Consider the following 18,524-nt stretch of genomic DNA (forward strand, 5'->3'; position numbering starts at 1 on the left):
GTTGGTTATCAAGCTGGGAGTAATGGACAGCCACTGCCTTCTCAATACATGAATGACCTGGACAGTGCCTTAGTTCCAGTGATTCATGGAGGGGCATGTCAGTTGAGTGAGGGGCCAGTCATAATGGAGCTCATCTTTTATATTCTGGAAAACATCTCATAAGAGGACTTCATTTTCTGTTCAGACCTGTTCCAGCAGCAGTTGTATCTGAATCATTTGCACTTTAAAACTGGAAAAATTAAGCTTTTGGTAACACTATTAAGGGGAGGTGGGGGGCGGGGGGTGGCGGGAGGGACAGTTGTTCCATAATTCTAAATCTTCTATGCATTGTCAACAAACAGAGGATCAGGGCAGCTTCTATACTACAACATGGCTATGCTATCCTTGCAGCTAATAACTTCTGTTACTGTTTAGAGAAATGCTCATGTTTAAAGACTTAGAGTACACGACTGTAAATGCTCAAATGAGTGCAAAGATCACTGGGGCGTAAATAAAAAGTGAAACTCCTATCTTGTACTGTTTGTAGATGGACAAGTAAGAAACAACAATCAAGACCTCCATTCTGACCTCATCATAATGCCGTTTGTGGTTATTCTGTAGACATTAAAAGTAACGTTTACATTATTTTGACCAGATTATTGGTTGAAATGTGTTTGGAGTAGCCCTTGAGAGATGTGGAACGATTACCTAGCCATAACTACATTTGTATGTGAGTCTGAATGAGAAGGGCAAGCATCTCTCAGAAAGCGGTATTATGTTTGCAGCAGTTTTGTGTGTGAAATAGGCTAGTTTACTTTTATCCCCCACTCTATTTACTGTAAAAACAACAACAAACTTGTCACCTCAGCTGATTTCTGTAATCTTCTAGAACACCTCTGCTCTTCTCTACTTTGTTTACAAATCTGTATGAATTTCAGATACCTGTCCCAAGCAGAGGAATAGTCCTGAAGTGCAGTTATTACCCCTTTCCCCCAGTAGGTCCTGCTTTTTAAAGAAAGTAACACCCAGGGCAGCTTTAAGTCTCCTCCCTGCTGTACGCTGTAGTGTAATGCTAGCGTCATGTAATACGAGACAGCTTGCACTTATTAGCAGCACCATGTAAAAGCTTACCTGTGATAAAAGTTTAGAGCGTCTGTTTCTGCATGTTCTGCTGAAAAAGGCTTTCTGGTCAGCTCTGAAAACTTGCACACGGCCCAGTGCTCTTGGTCTCACCCGGGAGGGTGCTAGGGAAGCAGCTGCTCACAGCTGGCACAGCATTGTGAAGCTGGAATTGACACAGCTAGAAGAAAAGTGATTCCACAGTCTTCCCACATCAAATTGTTGCAGTGGAAAGCTGCTAACGAGCAGGAGCAGGGGGCTGTCTGTTGAGCCAGGCAAAGCAGCTCCAAAGCCCTCTGAGGAAGGGGGTGAGCATTTCCCCCTGCTGTCTGTGCAGAAAATTAGTGGGAAAAGGGAGACTACTTACAGTTAAGACAGTATCTCAGACCTTGCATTGTCCCTACTTGCAATCAGTTCTGTTGGATGCAGTGGGGATCATTTTGTTCCTGCTGTGTATGAGCAATACAGGCATCCTTTCAACCAGAAAGAGAAGTCCAAGGCTACTGTGAGACCAATGCTATGTTTTTTTAAACAAATATACAGCATTAGCTGGGCAAAGGAAAAGGTTACTGTACACAGCGATGTATTTTATGTAAAGCCAGCACCGTATATGTACAGAGTGCATTTGTGAATAAATGGCTACTGCTTTTTAAATAAAAGTTTTACAGATTTATAGCAAATTACAGCTGTTAGCACCCAATGTTTTGAAGAAGAAAGGCCACGGTGATGGGGTCCCAATCCAGAGATAAAAGCTGGCCAGCAAGAGGTAGCGCATTAGCAACACTTACCCCATTAAGTGTCCACCAAATACAGCCTTACCTCTGGCAGTTGGGAAGAGGTGGCTTCATGTTTCACGATGGCCAAACTAACCTTAAGCAATGAAAAGCCTCCCTATGTATTTGTGCAGTGGAGCAGGACTACGGTTACTTTCAGCCTCCCTTCTGCACTCCGTGTGCGCACACTGTGGGCACAGCGCAGCACTACGTGGTGTAGGCAAGATTTGGTATCTGGAAGAGAGTTCCGTAAACAAAGTAAAAAAACCCTTCCTTCTACAGCCTGCACTCCAGCTTTGCCAGCAGCAACTTCCCAGTTACCTTAGTTGCATTGTTCTGCTTAATAATGCAGTAAAAGAGGTGAAAAATCTTTTATCTTCTCTTCCTTTGCCCCAAAAGTCATTTAAGTTTGGGTTACGTTTGTGCAAAACACTATCAACTGGTGACTGACATGTTTGCTTCAACCATAGCTTTTTAAATGACCTTAATTACCATGTTGTTAAGAAATGAGTACTTGTTTTAGAAAAGAAATTGTACTTTTAAAATTCAGTTAGTTAACACTGCAAAAAACTGCATATTATATTTTTATTTTCAACATGTAGTTTTGTATATTAAATTTATTGAAATTAAAAACTAAACACTGTATTGTCTTCATCTGCTCAGGAAGACAGAGGCAGCGCTGCCGCACAGCTCTGCACTCTTCCCTGCCTACAGCCATGCCTCCCCCGCAGCCCCCCAGCAGCCGCACTGCACCACCACAGTGCAGGCACCTTTTCTCCTTTGAGGTCACTCACTGCTGTTGGCTCGCAGAGATTTAAGCACACGAATGTATTTGGTAGCATTTTTTTTTGTATGCTGCTAATTAAAAGCATTCCTGAAAATAGCCCTAATCCAGTTTTCTACACACCACAGAGTGGCTGTTTTCCCATCACCTGGAAGAACTGTGAAAGCCTATTTCTGTAAAAAAAATACAAGGACCATTTGTGAAGCAGCAGTCTAGCATCTCTCTTTTTTTCTTTTTTAAATAAACAAACAGACAAAAAAAGGCACAGTACCCCGACTGCACTGCAATAAGCAATGCAGTAAGCACGGCAGACAGCGTAGCCAGAACAGAAATGCAGATCTGTAAGCACCTGCTGCGAAGAAGCCTTGCAGCCTTCTCTTCTGGAAGGCAGCATCCCAAGAAGCTGAACTTCCTGATGCAGTGGCACGGGTAGAGGAGGGGGGACGCTGCTGCCACAGTTCTGCCTGAGTTTTCTCCCCTCTATTTTAGGAAACTGCCACTGGGCAGAGGGTGGGGGGAACAAAGAGTCGATGATAAACAGAAAAAGCCGTAGCAGATTGCTCCCTGTACCACGTTGAGTGTTTGTACACTTAACAAAAAATATATCTATCTATGAAAGGCCTTACCTGTACCTTGACTGAAAAGTTTCTGCGCTGCCTCAGGGAATTCTGTTGTGAAGGGCTAAACCTTCCGCACACCACTCTGCATAGTTAATGTAACATTCATCCTGGTGCTACGTTAGTAGTCCCACATTAAGGCAATTCTGTCTATTTTGTGTAGACAAAATAACAACACCCTGCAGCAGCAAATTTTCAGAGCCTTACATTTGCCTTAGCATTATTAATAAGCACTATGGCTGTTACCAAAAGAGACATTAGGTTCAGTAGTGCATTCGTGTAATGTCTTTGGTGCTTGCAGCTAGCAGCATCTCTCTTCATACACGTTCATCCCACACCTCAGCCTTCCCGTGGAGCTGGGGAAAGAATGGAAAATGAAATTACTTGATGCAGCACTAACAGATGTTCACAATCCAAGGTCACATACTTAAAACACTGACAAGAAGTTTCTGGGTGGTCACGTAGAAAAGTCAACGGAGCAAAATCATTGAGCTCTGGTGACAAAATGCTTTGGTGTTCTGTCAGTGCACAAGGCCAAGGCATTGCCTCAAGGACCGTCACCAATACATCCCTCAGCCAACCTGAACCTCGGGAGCAGCTCCTTCACTGGGAGGAAGAAACCAGCTGCCAAACAGCTCATCTGGGGCTTCCAATTCAGTCTGCTGTTTTGGAATAGGACCTTGTAAAATCTTAGACAATTTGGAAGCAGCGATGTGGCAAGCAGGTGAAACTCATGAGTATTAGTTTAACTGCCATTTATGGAATCAGAGCTAAACTATATGCTAAGGAACAAGGATCCCAAAGACTTTAGGAAGCCAAGAGAAAGGTGAGGGATTTCTCATTAGGAAGTTTCTATTTATACATCATCTGTTGTCCATGAATTTTGTTGCATGTTTGCACAGCACGGTCATGGTCCAAAAGGACTCTACACACTGTAACACTACAATAGCGTATTTGATATACAAACATCAGATAAAGATTCTATAACCTCATTTCTGAAATTCCTCACCCCAACAAATACACAGATGAATGGTATCAAAGCCATATATTAGGTCAATGCCATCATAAGACATTATTCCATGCAGAATGTAGCTCTGAACTTATCTGATGGCCAGACCACCTCCAGATGCTGTATTCATACCTCATATAGGAACTAGTGCTCAAGGACCAGCCAGTTTTCTGTAACTGTTTGAAGATCCTGACCACTGAGGGGCTCCCTGAGTCTCACTTTTACTTCCAGTTTCCCTCCAGTGGGTTTTCTGCCATCAAATATCTGAAAGAACCACAGAAAGAAGGGCAGTTAGCACACACACAAACACACACACAATCATGCTACAGTGCCTCAGGCAACCACTGCAGATGACTGCAGCACTGGGAGGTGTCGCAGCCATGTGCTTCCCCAGATGCAACAACCCATGGTTCAGCAGAGCTAATCTTCCACACGAGCCACTTAGGCAGCTTTACCATGGGCTGTGTTAGCTCTGCCTGCTAGCAGCAGGCATTCTGCCCTGAAGTACCAGTAGGCAGCTCCAAGGACAGGATGAGCAGCAGCATCCTGATGCAGTCTGTGATGCAGCCTGAGGGAGTTCTTCAGGCTCCACTTACTGAACTCATACTGGATTGTATGGCAGCTCTCTATCCGCTCTGGCAGTCTTTCCTTAGCCTTTGATCTGTTGCCTACTAATGTGGGATCATATGAATTTCTGGTCCTAACCAAGAAAACTGTCTTGATATAGAAAATGTGCAGAACAGAGTGCTCAAGAAGTTCCCAATACCAGAACTGTCACAGCTAAGGCAAGCTTCAGGACAAAGAACAGGCTATTGTTTAGCAAACTCATCCAATACAAATCTGTTAACTGCGTGTGAATCATTCATGCGATGTGAACATTCAATTTCCCTGCATGTGCAAATATTATTAGTAGAGCACACTTCACCCAGAAAACATACCTCAATGATCTCTCTAACTTCACATTCTGACTCCAGCTTGTCCAGTTTCAGGTGTGCCGTTCCCACATGCTTGTCACTTCTGAAAAAGGACCTGTTACAAAGAAAGCTGTCTTAATGGAAAGGGGAAGGTTTCTCAGAACATTAAGGAGAAAGAAAAGTAAGAGGTCATCACTGTTGGTACCATCAGCACATCCCGGAGGTTCTCGAGGTGCGCTGCTAGAACCATAAAGCCAGGGTGAAAGAGACAAACCTGTAAAGAATTAGGCCACAGGATAGTGAAGTACTCATTTTCCAATTATTCTCTTAGAACCAAGCTAGAGAAAAGCACAGTGAAGGCAGATGAATCCTAAACCTGCACCTGGAATGGCAGAAATTCTGCTTTCCTCTTCTAAGTCACTCACTTTAGGAAAATAACAAAAACAAAACAATTCATCCTTCTTCCTGTTATCGTTAAGAGACACTGAGGTACCACCAAGCAAGACCCGACATGCACTGAAACCTCTAAAGCTGATTCTGCAGAGCCTTGAGATCATGTCAGTTGTGGTAAAAGTAACTGGTATAAAACAATCCTTCTACATTGCTTGTTTTGCACCTGATGATCCAGTGATATTTACAAACCTTACAACATCCCTGACATCAACCATCCTCATCTTGAAGCACTTCATTCAGAGCCTCGAGGATGGACATTACTGATTATTTTTTTTTAACCTGTTGAAAGAACATTCATCACCTTCCTGAAAACTTCAACACGACCACCAGCGCCCTTCTTCAGCTCCAGGCTGATACCAGACAGTTCTGCAGCAGGGCGCTTTTCATTTACACGCCTGTGGGACGCAGCAACAATTACAGTCAAAAGACATCTGAGGATTACCGAGGGAGGTCACACCAAAACTGCTCTCTGGTTTGCCCACGTCTCTCCACTTGCAGCACAATGAATGGACAACCTCTCTGAGACCAAGCGTGAGAAGTTCATTACCATTACAGTTGGGAGTACTTCTATGAAATTTCCATGATTGAATTCTGACAGCAACAGACCCAGAACACACTCCAGGGTATGTCAGTCTGAATTTTGTTGATACAAAGCCTTCCATTCTCCACTGATATGACTAAGGGCAGGCCCACGGTCATTTAGGTAAGTTAGAACTGGTTACCTCGCATGCTGCAGTACTTCCGTTACTCCATATGCACCTTCAAATGAAGGATTACATAACTGTACTGCAGTCTGTTGGACACTTTGATCGTAAACTTTAAAAAGAGAAGTAGCGATCCTCCCAGCTGCATAATCTTTTTAAAGCCTTTCTCCATATTCTAATCCAGGAAATAAAGACTGGCTCCCCCTTGATCACCTCCAGGGAGCTTGTAGGGAAGAATGAGCTTGCTGTGGGCAATGGCTTCAGAAACCTCTGCGGAGATCTTTTATCTTCAGAAGATTTTACAAGAGTTTTAAGCTAAGACTTTTCCTTTGGAAAAATGCATTGCTGGGTTTTCACTTCAAAGTGTTTTCTAAAATAAAGTTTAACATATGACCTGAAACAAGTTTCCTTTGTTTGCTAAGAGAAAAGAATTATTGGGAGACAGACAAAAAGCCATCAGAGACTCTGAATGTGTTACATCCATGAGCATTTCTGGAAGTATTATCCAGAAAGACAGTAAGCTGACAATCTTTAGGGAAGAGCCTGGAACACTTAATCCTCTCCTTTCACCATCAGCTGCAGGTAAGCCAGCAAATCAAGAACTGCATGAGGAAGAAAACACATAAAGACAGTAGGAGCTGCACTGTGAAGGGGAGGCAGCTGGGCCTGCTTGTTAGCTTAGGTATCACATACCATGGCAGGAAAGCACATTCTGCAATTCTGCTTTGCATAAAACACAGCCTATAGGAGGCCTGGCAGCTCTGTTCTGCCCCAGGAAGATGGCTAGTGGGCAGACGATCAGTGGCTATTCCTCATTTATTCCCTTCCCTGTCGCTGTTTGCTATGGGGAACTGCCAGCCCCTACCCCCATACAGAAACAAGTATATATTTAACTTGTTAGATTCCTGTTCTAAGGACAAAAAAAATCCCTCAGTGCCAGAAAAGCAAAAATTCACCCGGTTTTATTTGCTGACCTTCAGAAAGGCTTTGAAGGACAATCCGGAGCTGGCACACAATTTCATGAGTCACTGGAGAGTCTTTCCCAACAGGTGAACTTAAGCCTGAGCTCAGAATCTAAGAACGTGTGGTTCCAGATGAGAAGAGCAAAGGATGCCCCACGTGTGCAAGGGTATGCAGAAAATAGGGAAAAATGTGTTTACATTTTAAAATCTGACAGATCTATGCCAAACAGGCAGGATCGTCAACAGTGAAATCCTGAAAAACAGCAGACAGGATTGACAGAGAAAGAGGAAAGGAAGCCAGCTACTGCTTCAGTGGAGATTTTAAATGGAAGATCTGGAAGAAAAACAATGGGAGTTTACCACATAAATTACACAATCTACAGCATCAAAAGCACTTTAAAGAAACACTGGATCCTTTCTGCATGCTTCAAAAAGAGAAACAAAGAACAGCACGAGGAGCCACTGAGACAGAACCAGGTTATCTGACATCTCACCCAAGTCACGGGTCACAGCTAACAGTGAGATGAGTGAGTAGAGGCCATTGGGATTTTGAACAAATCAGTGATAAGCTCAGACAAAGGATGACTTCCATGAGTGTTACCAATTGCTAACATCCATCTCATCCTGTTGGTCTCCAAGATGAGGGTAGTTGGGCTCTCTCAGAACAGTTTGCCAGCAGTGCTCAGTAAATCTTTTAAGATCCTCAGAAGGTAAGTACAAAATTGTACCACCAGTTCTGCCATTGTCTGTCATCTGCTTTGCTACTGTTAATGTTTTGCTGTCACTCGTATTCCATTACTCTGCAATATTATCTCATATAACATTTAAACCTTCTAATCCAGATGACTAAAAACAAACTGGACAAGAATCAAACAATTTAATGCTGAATCATTACCTTCTCTGTCATCAATTTGTCTTAACGTAATAATCCTCAATGGATCTTCCACTTAGGAACCAACATCTTCTAACTTCTGCTTTTTTTCCCCTCGGGAAGATACAGAGCTCAGACATACTTTGAAAGGAGTTCTCAGACACAAGAACTAGGCAGCTTTTATCGCTAACTTAAAGATAAATCTTACACTTGTGCATCATAAATTTCTGCTCCAGCACTCTTTTCAAGCCTTACAACAGAAGCAATGAGAGGCAGCACACTAAACTTACCCTTTGTGATATACTTCAAATTTAATTCCTTTGGACCGAATTGCTCGTCGGAAACCTCTGTGATTTCGGTTGATGTTCAACTTGAACAACTGGTTGTATTCTACAGACAAGAAGAATGAAAGAAAGCTGTCAAAGTCCAGTGAAGTTCAGCACCCTACTACATGCATGTACTCATACCTCTGCTAACCTCTGCCCCATTTAAAGACAGCCCACATCTGTATGAACCTTACTCAATAAGTGCAGACCCAGTTATTGAAAGACACAGAGCAGAACTCTCAGTATGAGGGCTTTAGGACTTCCACTCTCAAGAGAACGTACAGTTAAATTAACAGCTAACAATTTGGATATTTAATTTGAAGTCATTTTGCTACTAGATGGCTGCTTACTGAAACAATTAGAAAGAACAATACAACAATAAACCAAACTCAGAATGTGAGATGATTACACATAATCAAGTCTAATACTGGTGTTCACTAGGTACAAAGGGATTTTTTTCCAAAGTTACAAAACAGTATTTTAGTTTGAAGATGCAGTCTTAAATATAAATTAAAAAAAAAAAAACAACCCTATTTCTACAGTGACACTTTGTAAGGCTTAGAAACGCTAGCAGATTAGCAAAAATCATGATAGAATTGGCAATCTCACAGGGCACTGAAAACCATCTGACCCCTGGACTTTCTGAAATTAATAATTTAACTTAATAAAGAGAATGCATTTATCTGGCCCACCACCCAGCAGGGCTGACAGCAACAGCTGACAGCAACACGACAGATCACTTGATCACCTCACTGCTTCATGGCACAACTGCTACCACCGACAGTGGGATGAAGGTGAAGAAATGCCTCATGTGGACTTCACCTGATACTATGCCCTTTCCTAACAAACACAGGAGTACTAACCTGGACAGTTGTTATTGCTAATTACAGGCGTTTTACTCTTTTGAGGCTGCTCCTATTAAAAGAGAGACACAGTGCATAAAAATATCAAGTACTGTTCCAAAATACAGAGTAGTAAGCATTTTTATTACCAGCTTTTTAATACCATACAAGAAACATGAGGTTTGGGCAGGCATTATCTGGATGATAAAGTCAGTCACGGTACATTCAATACTAAAATATCTGGATATCATTGTGGTTGCAAATATAGTGCTAGATAAAGAATAAGCCAAAACACTGTATTAAATACAAGTGCCACAGATAAGCTGCACGGTCACAGTCAATTCAGTCCCGTCATCATGAAGTTACTGACAGAAGCCGTTAAATCACATGATAAACTATGCTCGTTCTATGGCACGGTAATTCTGTTCCTTTGGCATTAGCTGGAATAATAAGCTACACAAGGAATCCATCACAAGTCACTCAGGGAATTGCCCTACTATTATTTTGCCTGACAATCAATCTGTCACCAAAATGAATTAACTTTTAACCTAAAGCAGAGTACAAACCAAATCTCTGGAGACTGAACAAGGACAATGTGACCTAATTATTGCAGCTACTTTGCAAAACTGATTTCAGCTATGAAGGAGAAAGGTGGTATATTTGCTCATTGGCTAAGCAGTGGAGATCTGCCTTCTTCTTTTCTTTCTTAACAACAGAAAAATAGATTGAAAGCAACTTTGCTGATTCTTACTCACTCCCCAGAACATGACTGGTACACACCAATTTTGTTTTCAGCCACCTCAGTGGGGTGTGCTCTTCCATTAAAGTCTCGTGTAACCCAAACATCATCTGTCCACCCCAATTTCCCCACAAGTAACTGAATTTATCTTAGCAGAATTACTGCCAAACGTACTAGAAGGTAAAAATGTAGGCTCTGGACTCTTGCTGAGCTAAGAACTAGCACTGTAAGAGCAGAAATTGTTTTTGCTCTATTGAGAGAGTAGCAGAAGTTGCAGCACTTCTGCTGCTGATCAGAGCAGGTAGCTCTCTTTACAGACACCTCTAGCTCAACTTTCAGAAATTTATAAGCGAGAGAGCAGGATGACACTGGGGTGTTTTATGGCAAGAAGCATTATTTCTGTAAATACTGCAAAAAGATGGAAGCAATGTATGGTTCTAATGTGTGGTTCTAATGAGGGCTATCTATCTATATACATACAAACACACAAAAGCATCAATTTGTAAAATAAATACCAAGAGAAACACGTAGCAAAGCCCAAAGCTACAGAAAAAAAGATTCAAAAGTCCTGTTTCTCAGGAAAAAAGGGTTTTTTTTGTTTGTTTGCTTTCCTTACCAACACTGAAGCAATGACTAAAAACACTAAAAGTGTTTCCCTTCTTAGAAGAAAGCCTGCACTTCCTCCCTGAAGTCCTTACAAGCTAATCCAATGATAAAGGTCACAGACTGGGATACAGAAGACTCGGGACACACACACACACTCACCGTGCTCGGGTAATGAAATTCAAACTTCACAAACGCATCCAAATCTTTTGGTGCCACACCTGAAGGAGAGAAGAGTCAGCCACTCCCAATAGCTAATACAGGTATTTTCACTGCATCTGTAATGTTAAGCAGGATTTTCAAAAGCACCTAACTGATTTTCAGAAAGACTCAAGACCTGTTTCTTAACAATAACTGAAGAACCCATCCATTAATCTGACATCCACAGAAAGCTGACATGCAAAAGTAAACATCTACTTTCTTAATGCTTTTGCTAGGACTGAGACAATGTAGCGCAGATTGTTTACAAGCCCCAGAAATGAGGTACTAAAAGCAGTGATGTTGGCAGGGACAACTCCTGTCTGCTGAAGGGTCAGTACAGATGGTGCAGAGCTACAGACGGCACTCGTAACAAAACACAAGACACACATGAAATTCAATCTATGACCAGTTGTAAGCCCACGACAATTTGAAGTTATTTCCTCTGCCCAGACTGAACCCAGATTCTCTTTATTCTTTATGCTGTTGGGTTATTTTCTGTGTGTGTCTCTGAGCCTGAAACCCAGTTATTTGTAGAGTGCTGGTTACAAAGTTCTGATCCTCAAGTGGTCTTCAGGGTAGAAAATACCATCTCACTACCTTCCCCTACTTACTCAAAGACCACACATCCTTCTAAGTTCATACCTGGTGGAGCTGGTAGGTTTATCCCCCTGACAATAAGAAGGTGCATTTCTGTGCTGTTGAGCTCAGAAAATATCCTGTAAAAAAAATAAAGACAAAAAGCGTATTCACCTCAGTATCCTAACACCACTGATCCACTGCCAGACCAGGATGCCATTGATACGTCAGAACTTTTTCAACAGCATACTCCTGCAAAGATGATCTTCAGAAATAACAGAAGAGTAAGGAAAGAACATGAACCAAAATAAAACCATCTCTGAGGCATAGTGAAAAATGCCAAGAACAAAGCCGAGACACCAGGATTGAGTGAGACAGAGAAAGGAGGAGTCACTGATGTAGCTGAACATGAGAGATGAAGATGGAGACAGCAGATCAAGCTGGAGATAGTCTGAACACAAAAGGACACAGAACACCTTCTTCATATTTTAAGTTGTTATCAGTGTCCTTTCATGAATGCTGAAACCCCTATGTGCCATCTGAGTTTGCTGAAGCCAACAATACCCTAAGAATTAGAAATTAGAAACTCATTCTAGTCTGCCTAAAAAATCCCTTTGTTTTTACACACCTTATCATCTTAAAAGTTCTCTCCTCAAAGTGATGGCTTGGAGGATCCATTCCTTGTGCTCGTGCAAGCTGCAGGATGTCCATGTCCTTTTTACACCCTTGTGCCAGCTTCTCAAACCTGTGAAAAAAACAACAGAAAAGTCACACACTGTAGAACATCAAAGTGTTCTGCCAGACACAAACCACAGAGCAATCCTCAGATCAGACAGCTGAGAGCGACTTGGCGAAGCAGGCCTCACCATTACTATCCCTGTAACATAATGAGGCTCTTGCAGGCCTCACTATTACTGTCTCTTTCACATAATGAGAATCTTACCAACCCAATCACTTCTAAGAAGGTCAGGCAGACTCAAGCCTGAAATGCTCATGTTATGGGATGATTAATAATGGCAAGCGGCAGGTCTTACCGAGTCGTTTCAGCTACATTTCCCAGATGCATAAACTGCTTGGAATACTGCAAACATTTCTGTCAACAGCAACAAACAAATACAGATGCACTTTAATGATCTTTACACACAAATTCATATTTGGCAGCAAGATCTGAGGCTCACAAAAGCCAAATCTAAGTCAAGAATCCAGATTTTTCCCAAGTCACCCAAAAAAATCCATCCCCCAGTCCTCTAAGCCCAAAGCTGAGCACTCATCTGATCAAGATGCTGTATCCTACTACTTTTTGAACTTAATTTCTAGCATTTCTAGCAGTTCACCCAAAGGCTAGTCTTACTCAGTTGAGCACTATTTTCAAACTTGAGTGCTCACATTTAACAGGGATAATTTGATAGTTCCAATCCTCCAAGTACACCCTCTAACTTCAACTAGTGGAGAATTGAGCTCTGAAAATTTTTCACTCTGGGACACGCAGAATACAACATATTTTACAAGACTAGTAATAAAATCCTGGAAATGTTAAAAGAAAGATAAAATAAAAACATTTTTTGCACGGATAAAACAGTTACCTCATGTTGGTCCTTCAGCAGCTTTATGAGCTGTGTGTATACCTCATCTGCTTTCTGGGATAGTCTGACATCTTCATGGTGTATAAAGATAAAACCACCTTCTTCATCTGTAGGGGGTGATGGCAGCTGCAAAACAAGAGCACCACATTTCAGAGCCCTTGTAAGAAACAACAAAGACAATTTAGACAAAAAGCAGTCAGAATGTACGGAAAGGTCAGTGAAGAGAGACAGGCTGTTCAGGTAATTCCAACCCAACCACTACTTATACCACTGCAGGACAAGTTGTAAGACCCTGCAAAATGCCTTACAGGTCTAGCTCCTTGATTACGCAGGTCAAGAGAGATACTGCAGCACAGTGTGGTTTCCCCATCTACCCACAGACCAGCAGGAGCTGGCACATCACTGGATCACATTCACCTGATCCTCAGCCCAAAATGCAGTTAGGACATAGCCAGGAGGTGTACTCACACCACAGACCCAAGGAACATTTTCAAGCTGCATGGTTTAGGTGTGCCATTGTACATCAGGAGCAAAGAGTTTACAGAGACTGGATTTTCTCGGAATCTGGCACAATTTCAGGGTTCAGTACCCACATCTGCTACCTGTGTGCTTTTAACTAGTTTTGTGTCGAGAAATATTACTAAATGATTCATCATTTTAAGTATGCAATTAAATGTCTGAGAATACAATACAAAGCAGAATACTAGCAGTCCTACTAACCTTGGAAATGTCAACAAGTTTGCCACATTTTGCTTCCTCAATCTTTAGGTCAAAGGTCTTAGCTGTTCTGAGATACATCTTAGCCTGTTCAAGGTTATTTTCCTTCTTTGCTTTGATGGCTGCCTTCATGTATTGCTTCTTTCTGTTCTCCAGAAGTTCCAGCTGTTCCCTAGCTGAAAAACAGTTGAATAAAAACCCTCGCCCATCTGACACTGACATGGCCCTGAAACAGGTTTATCATGTTCACTTTATAGTCAAGAGAAAAATCAGCAGAAGACATTGACTGAGGACATTTCCTTACTGCACTTCATTGTTTCTTGGCTAGTTTCAGTTTCATGTATCAGGATAAGAAACAATTCCTCATATCATGGCATCCTTCGTAACAACAACAACAAAAAAACTCACAGCACTTCACAGTATCTTTTACTTTGAAGTGTCACAACAGAAATTACAACAGCTGACAGGTAAATAGCAAAATTCAAACTTTCAGCTAGACATTTAAACTTCCCAAAGACAGCGAATATTACGAGCACATGAACCTTGAAAGCACTTTCCTATACTCATTTCCCTTCTCCCACCCTCTCTGTCAGAGAAAACAGGTAAGACAATGTATGCAAGCACACTCAGACACATCCATCTCTGCTTATTTATAATTCCTTGCCATCTTAGTGTTTTCTCAAGTCTTGGGTCTTCTCTTTCGTTCTCAAAGCAATAAGGATGATCACACAAGTTAGAAAAGATTGCTTTACAGCACAACAGTTCAGTGCATTTTGCCCCTTTGTCTACCTCACCTAGGAAAGGGTACAGTGTGAGCTGATGACAACCATTTCCAAAGACACTCATACTATATTCACCATTGCACTCTACTTGTAATTACACAAGCTAAACAACACTTGCAAGAGGTGCCTGTCTTTGCAAATAAATGCACAAGTGATTCTCATGCTGTGTTCACTGCTGTCACATGAATATCCCATCCTCACAAGAGAGGCTGCTACCCTGCTGCTGTGAGCAACTTGTCCCATCAGCCAAAACCAAAGTGATTAGACAAGGAAGCTAGCCTAGTTTTCATTGAGACAACATAACCAGGACACAGAGAGCTCTGTGAGGCTGAAATGCGGAACACAGGTGTTTTCAAAGAAAATCTGTGTAAGATGGACTTAATAGAGCCATCATTCGTACTGATCTTGGCTCCTTTCCTGGTGTAGAACTTAAGTGTTCCACTGCATTCCCATATCTCTTTATGCCTCACATACTTTGACCAAAAAAAAAAAAAAAAAAAAAGTTGATTATCAACTAAGCTGTACTTCATAATTCTGGGAGAGGGAAGGAGGTTAAATTTGAGTCACAGAACACAGTTTAACTAGTGAAATATAGCTCTATGATAGCAAAGTGTTGGCATTTTGTTATGAAGACAAAGTCTGCATGAATCTGTGCCGGTTCTTATTGCACCTATTGGTCTCATTTTAAGATATTTGAAATGCCCAGGAGAGATTACTGACCAGGTAACACCAGAGATGACGTATTACCACTTTCTTCACAGTAAAAGTCTAGAGCAATTCATTTAAGAGATTAATATGTCAGCTGAAATTGCAGAGACCTAATTTCATGAGGATTTATGCATTTTCAAAGCCAAAGCGAGCAACTTCTATGCTTTAGCGTTCTTTACAAAACAAGCCATGGAACTTTCTAAAGAGATGAATTATCAGGCACACTGAATACCTTTGCATTCTGCAAAAGAACTCACATCAGCTAAGTAGGCAGTCTGCTTTGTCCTGAGGAACTACCCAGGGCAGGATGGGATTACAGTCATGGCATGACAACAGTATCAGTAAGAGCCTGGGCACTGCTGGTGCATGCCCAAATCGCTCAGTGAGGTGGTAGCTGTCCCATACTATCTGTACAATTAATCTTGTACAGAAAACTGTTCAGTGATCTCAGGGATAAGGAGAAATAGAGATTGATGAATTACTGCCCATGTACTAGTTTGATATCCTTGGGTGAAACACAAGGCACAAACCACTGTTTCATACAGGAAACTGCATTACATCAATGAATAATTCACACTGGCAAGCCATCCACTCTAATCAGAGTTGAGTTCAACTGTGAACAGAGTTAAATATTATGAATCAATATATTTGTTACATCAAAATTAATTAAAAACCCAATCAACCTTATAATTATGCATGCTGCCTCTGTGAAATAAAAGCACTATGGATAGTCTGGATCTGCCCTTCAGCAGGCAAATATACTGAGGCTCCTGACATAAGAAATCTATATCATGCATTCACAGGCCTAGATTTAAACCATAATGAAAAGAAGTCTTCATCAAGGTATTAGTGCAAATGACTTGCACGTGGATCACTGGGAATGCTGAGCCCGCCACCTTACCAGCTGGAGGAAGATGATCCATTGACTCTGCCTTGTCCGGGCTGGAGGGCGATGTAACTTGTTTCACACACTCAGGAGAGCTTTCCTCCTCAGCTACAGCAGATGGCACTGTAATTGGCTTAACAACCTGAGTCGGCTTTCCAGGCAGCTGAGCAGGCTTCTTGGCAACTGGGGCCTGTGTCAGAAGTTCATTCTACCATAACAGAAGTAATTTCATATTGAGTGCACAGAATCTAACCCTGAGGATGGTATCTCAAGCATCAATAAACCTGGTTATCACTATACCAGCCCCCTAATACCACTTTTGAGAGGAGTATAACATTTCAGACTGTGAATTCTAACTTCCGGGGTTTACAAGGAGGGCCATGCCAGGAGGTAGCTGACCCACTGCAAACTCCAAACCTCTGCTATAAAAGGGACAAAGGCAGTGTTCAACAACACAGTCATTTCAAAAAGAGCAAGTGCATGCATCAAACACATCATCCCGAAATTCTCTCCATTAAAAGCAATTCTGGTTGAAAGCACAAGCATAATCAGCAACCAAATTTAGCTAGGGAAAGAAATTAAACCAAAGACTAAATGCAAGTGCTGCATGACAAGACGTAGTGAGTGCTGAACATCCTGGGGAAGCACAAACATAGAAACTATTGGGATGCAGGAGAATGGCATAGATTAAAGCACTTCCGAACAACGTATAGGTATGGCCTGGACCTGAGGTGTTTGCTTTGAAACTAAAAGTCATCTCAGTATACCAGAAGAGACAAAATTTATACTACTAAACACAGAAAAGAAACACTAACCTCATCCTCTTCATCATTGTCCTCCATGCCTGCCAGCTTGCTGGCATTTTCCAGAACAGCGGCTATAGTTCTGTCACCATTTGGTGCTGCAATACCAGGAAGAGGGGGAAATCCTAAGGAGGAAAGAAGCAATGAGTTGTACAATGTGTATGCTTTGTCTTCTATGTTTCTTTTCTTTTTTCTGTGAAGTTATTTCTGCACAAGTATTAATTATCTCATAATTCAGAAGTCAGTATATCTAGACTGAGGCCAAGGCCACAAATCTATGCTAGGTGGGCTTAGGAATAGACCTCTCACCAATACGCAAGCTTAAAGGGATGATGCTAAAATGATGTAGTAGCAGAGCATGGCTTTGTAAGTTCAGCAACTGGCAGTCAGCCAAGGAACCTCACAACTTCAAAAAATTGGTAGGAGATGCTCAGAAACAGTAAATAATTTAGCCTCTCTCCTTTACAAACAGAAGTGCAGCAGATTGTACAAACAACAGTTGCTGGCTCTATTTTTTTTTCCTCTTTCACTACAGCCTCACTTTATTTGGCACACAGTCCATCAGAAAATCAGTGCTATCCCGTACACCAATGAAAAAGACATAGCTGAAGTCCAGAAAATGCACTATAACATTAGCTGCCAAAGGATATGCTTGAAGTTCTATTGCAATGGAGAGGTTGCAAAGTAAAGCAAAAATACAGTAGTTAAATGTGAAGTATATGGAGAACAATCCTTTTGATCGTTTTATCATCCTTTTAAGGATGGAAGGAAGGCTGGATGATGGAAGATCAATTCTCATTTCCATGCCACCAGTTCAGTGTCAGCTTCAAAGAGAAGAGATGCTCCTGTTTTTTTAAATTAGCAAGATTTCTCTAATTAAGATGTAGCAAGCATTCTTGTTGCTAGTCTCATTAGAAGGGCTAAGATATAATGACTAAACTGCTTTTGAGCTTAGAGATGGCTGCTGTGGGTACATAACTAATTTGATGCATACAGGCAGGCAGAACACAGGACCTTATGCCAACGCCCCTGTGTGACACCAGGTTCATTAGTAAGCAGCATTTCTGTCCCCATGAAGGTCAAGGCTGCTACTTATCATCACCCAGATGCAATGAAACGCACTGTCAGCCCTGTATAATCTCACTGCTGGTTTCAGTGACTGCCTGATGGCTGTCTTCAATGTAAATCACATAGCTTCTAACTCCTGACTGGAAAACATAGAGCTGTGTAAGGAAATTGAGGAGTTATGCATATTTTCAGAAGGCCAAACCCGGAGTACCTCACTCTTATCACAACTGATGTTCACTATGAATTAGAATGTGTTCTAGAGCACGAGTTGCTGAACTGCTGCTTTTCAGGGGCAGATTCAAAGCAGGAGCTGTTCAAAGCACTACACAACCTGACAGACTTGGCACTGCCTACCTTACTACTATGTACTTCACTCCTGCTGAAGAGTTTGCCATTGCCGCATCTGACGGTGACAAAAAAGCCACCAGATTCAAATCCTTTTGAGGACTTTTCCCCCTCAACCTTAGAAATTCTAAGCACCATTTTGCAGCATTTAGTGCATCTT

The 18,524-nt window shown here is 41.7% G+C and overlaps 2 protein-coding genes across 8 annotated transcripts in view; one reads left to right on the forward strand and one right to left on the reverse strand.

Annotated features, from left to right (window-relative positions):
• ZFYVE9 (zinc finger FYVE-type containing 9) overlaps positions 1–2,509 on the forward strand; it is a 75,987-nt gene extending 73,478 nt beyond the window's left edge. For all 7 annotated transcript variants that reach the window (XM_040705225.2, XM_046944890.1, XM_046944891.1 and 4 more), the window contains one exon: positions 1–2,509. In XM_040705225.2, coding sequence (XP_040561159.1) covers positions 1–162 — 162 coding nt within the window. In that variant the 3' untranslated portion in view covers positions 163–2,509.
• Positions 2,443–18,524, reverse strand: part of CC2D1A (coiled-coil and C2 domain containing 1A) — a 27,447-nt gene continuing 11,365 nt past the window's right edge. The window contains exons 11-23 of the mRNA XM_046944893.1: positions 16,964–17,076; positions 16,164–16,356; positions 13,776–13,948; positions 13,056–13,181; positions 12,507–12,565; positions 12,101–12,217; positions 11,539–11,612; positions 10,858–10,916; positions 9,375–9,426; positions 8,476–8,575; positions 5,220–5,310; positions 4,414–4,545; positions 2,443–3,628 (exon numbers count right to left, since the gene is read on the reverse strand). Of these exons, the coding sequence (XP_046800849.1) occupies positions 4,426–4,545; positions 5,220–5,310; positions 8,476–8,575; positions 9,375–9,426; positions 10,858–10,916; positions 11,539–11,612; positions 12,101–12,217; positions 12,507–12,565; positions 13,056–13,181; positions 13,776–13,948; positions 16,164–16,356; positions 16,964–17,076 (1,277 nt within the window). The 3' untranslated portion in view covers positions 2,443–3,628; positions 4,414–4,425. The remainder of the gene's footprint in view (positions 3,629–4,413; positions 4,546–5,219; positions 5,311–8,475; positions 8,576–9,374; positions 9,427–10,857; positions 10,917–11,538; positions 11,613–12,100; positions 12,218–12,506; positions 12,566–13,055; positions 13,182–13,775; positions 13,949–16,163; positions 16,357–16,963; positions 17,077–18,524) is intronic.

The sequence above is a fragment of the Gallus gallus genome, chromosome 8 (genome assembly GCF_016699485.2).
Source record: "Gallus gallus isolate bGalGal1 chromosome 8, bGalGal1.mat.broiler.GRCg7b, whole genome shotgun sequence".
Lineage (NCBI taxonomy): Eukaryota > Metazoa > Chordata > Aves > Galliformes > Phasianidae > Gallus > Gallus gallus.